General features: G+C 51.2%; 1 protein-coding gene across 1 annotated transcript; it reads right to left on the bottom strand.

The window, feature by feature from the left end:
- Positions 1-1,803: 1,803 nt before the first annotated feature.
- On the bottom strand, positions 1,804-2,736 carry LOC306816836 (olfactory receptor 14J1-like; the record flags this gene model as incomplete). Its single annotated transcript, XM_079333286.1, has 1 exon — positions 1,804-2,736. The coding sequence occupies one exon, from the start codon at positions 2,734-2,736 to the stop codon at positions 1,804-1,806; it is 933 nt and encodes a 310-aa protein (XP_079189412.1).
- Positions 2,737-8,579: the final 5,843 nt, after the last annotated feature.

Genomic DNA, 8,579 nt, shown 5'->3' with positions numbered 1-8,579 from the left:
TAACAGAGGAGGGAAGAGCCCCCTGAGCCCCCTTGGCCTGGGTGTGGCTGGGATGGAGTTCCCTTTGCCCAGAGTAGCCCCTGTCCTGCTGTGCTTGGCTCCTGTGGCTGGAGTGGGTTTGGTCCCAGCCCAAGGCTTTGGCTGTTCCTGAACAGGGCTGGCCCCACATGAGGCATCTCTGCAACTCCTAAACCAATGGGCTGGAGGGGGGCAAGTGTTCTTGGGGACACAGGGATGGGACAGCTGGGCTGGACTGACCCAAGGGATCTTCCAATCCATGGGATGTCCTGATCAGCAGGGACATGAGGGGAATAAGAGGGTCTCTGGACTTTCTGTATTAATACATTTGTCTTCCAGAGCAACCATTATGTGTGGTAAATTCTTGTCTCGCCATGGTTTTCCTTTCTTCTACATTTGGCCCTTGATTTGTAGTCCCCTGACATTAATCTGTCTTTATAGTGACCCACAACTGTTCACCTTATTTTCTCCTGTTTTCTGTGTAAGGAGGGACAGTGACAGAGACACTCTGTTGTCACTGGATGCCCAGAGGGGTTTAACCACAGCCACCTTGCCCAACTCTGCTCTTATGGGCACCCCTAGAAATGTCAGGGCTCTGTCAGGTGTCCACCCCTGAGCTCATGCCCTGCTCACAGCCCCAGGGGTGTGCAGGGACATGAGTCCTTCCATGGCACACACACAGACAGTTCATTGCAGCACGGGCAGGGGCTCCCTGGGCTCTGCTGCCACTGCAAGAGCCTGGAAGGGACCTCAGCTCTGCAGGTGTCACCCTGCCCTAACCCTGTCCGAGGTGCCCCATGGCCAGAGGGATGGACACAGGGATCTCTGGGCACAGGAGCTCATCCCAGCCCTGCATGCAGGGGTTCCCAGGGGATGTTAGACTCTGGAAACTCCAGAAATAGCTAAAGGTGTTTGTGCTCACTGGGTTTATGTCCCCTCACACACACACAAGATATTCAGGACTGTGGAATGTCCCTGCACTGCAAACACAGGCTCCTGACCCAGTCACTTGATGTCCCTCCAGGCAGGGAAGAACAACCTCTGTGCCCTGGGGTGAGAGGCACTGCTGGAAGCAGCGCTGGCTTTGCAAGGGCACTGCTGGGACAGCCCCACCCTGAACACTGCCACACTTTGGCTATCACTGCTGTTCTCTCCAGGGCACTGTGTTGGGCACATCCTTGAGAGCTAATGGGGAAGGAGATTGAAGCTTTCAGGCCCTGCACTGGGGAGATGCCCTTGCATGATGGAAATGCTGTTGCAGAACCCAGCTCTGTCCCAGCAGTGTCCATGGCCTGTCCCTGCCTGCAGTGCCTGCACAGTCACACAGCAGGACTGGGAGTGACCAAAAAGAGCCCTGAGGCCTTAAACCAACACAGGGGCTTTGAAGGGGAGTGTGGAACTGAAGGAAGGGGAGGTTATGGAGCAGAAGCCCTGGGGGTGCCTGGCAGTGAGAAGCACTGGGGTTCCCTTTTCACCCCATCTCTGCACAGAGGCACAATCTTGCAGCTCCAGAGAAGCCAAGGAGGAACGATGTCAGGCAAACACAGCAACACCAAGTTCTTTATTTTTGTGTAAGCACATAAGTAGTACAAGTCCAGGATTATATAGTCTATGGTTCACACTAGGAATTCAAATACTGAATTAGAAATGGTAAAGATGAAGATTTTCTTGTGAAAAAATTCTAACAAGTGTCATACCTGTGCCAGCAAAACACCCCAAAAAACACAGGACATAGAGTGGGCATTAATGAGTAATATTATAATAGTGATACAGGAGAATGAGAGTTTATTCTTTCTGAGAAGAATTCATGATGATTTTCCTGAAGCCATCCTTGAGCTCCTGGTTCCTCAGGCTATAGATGAGGGGGTTCAGGGTTGGAGGTACCACTGAGTACAGAACCGAGAGTGACAGATCCAAGGATGGGGAGGAGATGGAGGGGGGCCTCAGGTTAGTAAATGTGGCAGTGCTGATAAACAGAGAGACCACAGCCAGGTGAGGAAGGCAGGTAGAAAAGGCTTTGTGCTGTCCCTGCTCAGAGGGGATCCTCAGCACAGCCCTGAAGATCTGCACATAGGAGAAAACAATGAACACAAAACAACCAAAAGCTATACAGACACTAACAGCAATAAGCCCAAGTTCCCTGAGGTAGGATTTGGAGCAGGAGAGCTTGAGGATGTGTGGGATTTCACAGAAGAACTGGCCCAGGACATTGCCATGGCACAGGGGCAGGGAAAATGTATTGCCTATGTGCAGCAGTGAATAGAGAAAGCCAGTGGCCCAGGCAGCTGCTGCCATGTGGGCACAAGCTCTGCTGCCCAGGAGGGTCCCGTAGTGCAGGGGTTTGCAGATGGACACGTAGCGGTCGTAGCACATGATAGTCAGGAGACAGTACTCTGTTGAAATGAAAAACACAAAGAAAAAGACCTGAGTAGCACATCCCTTATAGGAGATGGTCCTGGTGTCCCAGAGGGAATTGTGCATGGCTTTGGGCACAGTGGTGCAGATGCAGCCCAGGTCAGTGAGGGCCAGGTTGAGCAGGAAGAAGAACATGGGGGTGTGCAGGTGGTGGCCGCAGGCTACGACGCTGATGATGAGGCTGTTGCCCAGGAGGGCAGCCAGGGAGATGCCCAGGAAGAGGCAGAAGTGCAGGAGCTGCAGCTGCCGTGTGTCTGCCAGTGCCAGCAGGAGGAAGTGGCTGATGGAGCTGCTGTTGGACATTTCTTCACGCTATCCATAGTGGACTCTTGAAAGAAAATATTGAGGAGCTGAGACCACCCTCTTTGATTCAATCCTCTGGGATTGTTTTAGGAATCCACTCAACGCTATTTCTCTCCTTGTGTGGAAACTTCACAAGAAACTTTAATTTTTGACATCAGGTTTGTGCTGCTGCTGATTTCACCGCCTCCTTTTCAACATTGCTCTGAGCCTGAACACTGGGGAGCCCAGAGGGAAAACAGGGCCCTCCATATCTCCGTGCAATCAGACCTGCTGGTCCCACAAAGGTGCCCTCAGATTATTACACCTCCCTCTATTTATGGGTGATCACACTTAAAATGTGCTTGAAAAAAAGGTGGATTTTCTTAAGACTCCTGTTTAAAAATATTTTTCTCTATTATCTCCCCATCACTACCATGCAACTGGATAGGGAGGGATATCTTATGCTTGTCTGGCTCTCTGCTGCCTGCAGTTGTACCTACTGGGAGCTGTTTATCTCCACCAAGGCTTGTCCCTGCCAGTACTCTCAGAGCCCAGCCCAGCCCTAGGGGCTCAGCTCTGCCCTACAGACCCCTCCCAGCACAGGGTATTGCTCAGGGGCATCTCCCTGCCAGCAGGGCCTTAAGGGCAATTCAGACAAATTGAGAAGCTGCAACCCAAGGTGCTGCTGCTGCTGTCTATAATCAGAGGAAGGTGAGCAGGCACTTTGTGAGGGAGATGTGAGGCAGATCTGCTGATGCCCATGGGACAGGAGTCTCAGTGACACAGACACACCTGACAACCCCTTTCCCTTCCCTTGAACAGAAAGCTGAGAGCAGACCTGGCCATGCAGCACCATCTCCACAGCAGGAGAAATCTGTCCTGATGGGGGTCGCTCCTTCCCCCTCCAACTTCTCCCCACTGTCCATGGGGAGCTGCCAGGAAGGCTGAGAGCTGTCCCTGGCAGGTGGCACATGCCCTGGGTTGGCCAAGAGCCCTGAGGGCTGCAGGAGCTGCTCTGCAGGGCAGCCCTGGGCAGCCCTGGCTGCAGCCCCAGCTTCAGCCCCTGCAGCCATCCCTGGCAGCAGGAGCCATACTGCCCTGTCCCTCTGATGGTGCCCAGGGCAGCCCCGCTCTGCAGCACATCCTCCTCCTCCTCCTGTGCCTCAGAGAAACTGGGAGAGTCCTCCTGACACATCCCCCAGTTTGTGGGGTGTGCTGGCTCCAGGAGATCCCTCCAGGAGCACAGGGGATATTGCCCTGCACCCACAGACTCACCATGTCCAGGGCTGTGAAGATGTTTCCTCAAGTGAAGTCTCACCTCAATGCCTTGCCGGTCCTGGTTGCCTTTAGCCTGTCTGTGCCTGGCTCCTGTCCCCTCAGTGCCTGCAGGCAGTGCCCTGAGCCCTGCTGGACTGGGAGAGGAGCACCTTCTCAGCAGAAATGTCTTTTTGAAGCTCTTCTTGGTTTACCTTGGGAGCTGCCTCTGTGCCAGGAGACCAGCCTAACTCAGCAGCAGAGACACAGCACAAGGACTTTAATGACCCTCTCAGGAATTTGGTGCAGTTTACATCATACTCAGTCCCTGAGACTGTTCAAATACTTTTCAAAACTAAAAATTTATTGAAACTTCAAAGTTTTAATGGGTTCCACTGAGGGATATGACTGAAATTTTCCCCAAATTCCAGGTAGAGCATCAGGTGGCACTGATGACAGAGGGGAGCTAACAAGTGAAAGGTGTCTCTGATCCTGAGCAAACCTGGATATGTTTCAGAAATACCAAAAGCCAAGGCCTGAGCCCCAGCCCCTGGTAAGGCAGATCCTTTCCCTCCCTTATTGCTCGGGGCTCTTCCTGGGCAACTGGGCTCTGGGCATGTGCAATGCCCAGGGCAGGACCATGGGGTGGCCCCTGCCAGGCTGCTGAGCAGGGACAAAGAGGCAATGAGGCCCCAGCACAGCAAGGCTCACTTGTCCCCTGCTGGCCTCAGGCCCAGGGCCAGCAGCCATGGCCCAAGTGCTGCGGCAGTTGGCTCTGGCAGGGCCTTTCAGCTGCTGCCCATCCCTGTGCCTTCTGCAGCCCAGGCTGTCCTACGGTGTCCATGCCCTGCGCCTGTCCCTGCAGGCTGTCATCATCCCCCGGCTGCCCCACCTTGCTAGTCCCTTCCTTTGCTGACAACTCTGCAACCTGCCTGCCTCTGCCTGGACACACAAAGACTTGGGCTGCTCCAGACTCCTTCTGAGGGACATGTTGCACAACAGCCCTGCCCTGGGACAGAAATTCCTTTCTCCTTGTGTTCAGTCTGGGCCTCCCCACCTGCACTTGGCATTAATTCTTTCATTCTCTGGCTCTTCTCTACTATGTCCGAGATCTCTGAACCACTCTTCAGTCTGACCCAGGGCTCTCCTCTGCTGTCATCAGTCTCCACCCCCTGAGCACAGAGTTCCTTTTCCCCTGTATAGTGGTCATCTTCCCAAAGCCTTATAATTCCAGCTGTGGAGATCTCTTTGCCTTCTCCAAGGTGTTTTTAAATGAGAACATTCTGCTCATAGTCTAAGGAAATCACCAGAGGCACAAGACCATCCTGCCCTGTTTGTCTTTGTTGGGAATGAACAATCAGGAAAACCTTATAAATATGAGTGCTTAGCAAAAGATTTTGAGAATATAGAAACCACAAGAGAGATTGAAATGAAAACCATCTTTGAGACACCAAACCTTAGTTAGTAAATAACTAGAAGATAAATAGGATGGCCAGCCGAAAGTAATCACCTCTTGATAGAACAATGCCTTCTGCTGGAGAGCAGGTCCGAAGGTCAGAGAAGACCCTGCTAGGGTCCAAAGAGCAGTTTTTAGGGTGTAAAATATAACACATTATGGCAATGTGTAATTCTTACAGGCTGTATGGAAATGCTATAGGGTTTGTATCTTGTGTTAGATTGGTTAGTGGAAATGAGAATATTCAACATAGAAGATTTATTGCATTGTAAACAGGAAAATTGCTCTCTTATTTCTCTCTCTTACTTCTCCCACCACTCTCTTGGTCTTACTCTCTTACCCCCTCTCTCTGTCCTGCTCTGAGCTGCGGCTGGCAGCTCACAGCAGGACCCTGCACACCTACGCCCTTTACAATAAACTGCAAACTTCAAGACCAGCTTATAGAAAGCACCTGAGTTTGTCCTGACGACCATCCCCCGACAAAGACTCTCACATGTCTTGGCTACTTTTGTCTGGGGGAAGCCCTTGGATATATGGAATTTGGAAGTCCAAATTCTAATTTTGGCCATGATCCCTGGACAAGAAGGCTGGTTCTTCTCAATATGAAGGAAGGAATCGAGTCCCCACTGTTTCAATGACTGATGTGAGCTGACCATCAGAAGCCAAGGCATGCCAGAGCTGGAAGGTTTTGTTCTGGGAGATACCCTTGCATATAGGAAATGTTTTAGATACTGTACCAGTTCTGGCAATGGGCATTTGAAAACAGGGACAGTTCTGTTCTGTAGCAAGGAAAGCACAGAGCCTGTGTGCTCCAGGAGTTGACAAGAGGCAGCCCTTGGCATTCCAAGATCAGGAAGACCTGTTCCATGTTCCCTCAGTTCCATGGGGCCCCACAATGTCCCAATGGTCCCTGGCTTCCATGAGACCTGGAGGTGCCATAATGCCCCCTGGGTTATACGTGGCCCTGAAGGGTCTTGATTGTCTCCATGATTCCAAAAGGCCCCACAAAGCCATAATGCCTCTTGGTTCCACAAAGCCCTGCTGTGTTACCATGGCCCTTTGGTTTCATGGGCTCCAGTGGTGTCACAATGATCCCTTTGGTTTCATGAGGTCCCCACAGTGTCTCAGTGATCTCCATAGGAAGGAAAGAACCGAGTCCAGTGTTGCAGGGGCAGTCAGCAGAGACTTGGCGGTACTGGCAGATTTTGCCTGGGGACAACCCTCAAATGCAGAATTTTTGAGATGGAATCCCAATTTCAGAAATTAACACCTGGTCAAGAAGATGATTCTTTTCCATATGGAGGAAAACACAGAACACCAGTGTTTCAGGGGCAAATGAAAGGTAGCCATCAAAGGCCAATGCCAGCCAGATCTCTCTGTCCTTTTTTGTCAAAACAACCCTTGGACATAGGGAATTTTGGAGGTGGAATCCAAATTTTGGCCATTTCTGAATATATAAGAAGATTAGTTCTTTTCCTTAGAGAGGAAAGCACAGAGCCCAAGTGTTTCAAAAACAGAAGAGAACAGAGGTGGCTCCTAGGAGGCCAAGCCAGCCAAACCTGTTTGTCCTGACAGCTTTTGTTACAGAGGAATCCTTGGATATATGGAATTTGGGAAGAGGAATCTCAATTTTGACCACAACACCTTGACAAGAAGGGCAGTTCCTTTCCATTGAAAGGAAAGCACTGAGCCCCAGTGTTTCAAAAGCAGGTAAGAGGCCATAGGGTAGCCACAAGAGGCCAAGGACAGCCAGATTTGTGTGTCCTGGCAGCTTTCACTTGGGAGTAATTGTTGGATGAATGAAGTTTTGGAGGTCGAATCCCAATTTTTTGCCATGGGCACCTGGTAATGTTAGATGGTTTCTTCTTATAGGAAAGAAAGGAGTGAATCCCAAGTGCTTTGGAAGAAGATAAGAAGTGGCCACCCATGGAACAAGCCGGCCTGACCTGTCTCTTCTGGCACCTTTCATCTGGGGGCTATCCTTGAACAAAGGCATTCCGGAAGTGGAATATCAGTTTTGACCATGAGCTCCTAGACAGGAAGAAGTTCTTTTCATTAGGAAAGAAAGCCCCAGTTTTTCAGAGGTACATGGGAGCCAACCATCAGGTAGCCAAGGCCACCAAACTTTTCAGTCCGGTCAGCTTTTGTCCAGGAGCTGTCTTTGCGTAACAAGGAATTCTGGAGTCAGATTCCATATTTTGACCATGGGTATCTGGTCGAGATGGATGGTTTCTTCCCATGAGAAAGAAAGTACATGGTCCCCGTGTTTCAAAGGCAGAAGAGAGGTGGCCCCTGGGTGGCCGAGGCAGCCAGATCCATTTGTCCTGGCAGATTTCATCTGGGAATAATCTTTATACATAAGGAAATTTGGCAGAGGAATCCCAATTCTGGCCATGGGAACCAGAAGGAGAAGGACAGTTCTCAAGAAGGAAAACCCAGAGCCACATCTGCTTCAAGGGCAGATAAGCAGTGGCCCTCAACATGCCAAGGTCAGCCAGACCTGTGAGGTGGCCCCCAGGAGGCCCAGCCAGCCAGAACTGTTCCATGTTCCCTTGGTTCCATGAGACCCCACAGTGTCACAATGGTCTCCTTAATTCCATGAGTCTCCGTAGTGTCACAATATTCTCCTTGTGACAATATTCTCCTTGCTTCTGTAGTGTCGCAGTGGCCCCTTGCCTCCAAAAGGTCTGGAAGTGTTGCCAGGCCTCTGGGCTCCATGTGGCCCCACTGTGTCACAATGGTTCTTGTGTCAATGGTTCTCTGCTCCTTCATTCTACAGATCCCACAGCTTCATCACTGATCCTTGGTTCCATAGGGGTCCTGAGTGTCACAATAGTCCCCTGGATTCCATGAGGCACCAGGGTGTCACAATGGTCTCTTTGATTCCACGAGGTTCCATGGTGTCTCCATGGTGTCCCTGAACCTGCATTGTCACAACTGACCCATGGTTCCATGAGGCTCCGTAGTGTCACCATGGTCGCTGTCAAAGGCTGGATGAGATCAATGTCCCAGACACCACAGGATGAGCTGTCAGTCAGTCACACAGTGGGCTGGTGCTGACCCAGGCTCTGATTGCCCCAGCAATCACAAGTCCCACATGGGGGAAAGTCCCACGAAGTCCCAGGGTCTTAAAACACAGAGCAGGCACTGAGCC

Source organism: Erithacus rubecula (genome assembly GCF_903797595.1).
Source record: "Erithacus rubecula genome assembly, contig: scaffold_90_arrow_ctg1, whole genome shotgun sequence".
Classification (NCBI taxonomy): Eukaryota; Metazoa; Chordata; class Aves; order Passeriformes; family Muscicapidae; genus Erithacus; species Erithacus rubecula.
Note: the sequence above shows the minus strand (reverse complement) of the source record. Positions and strands in the feature narration are given on the sequence as shown.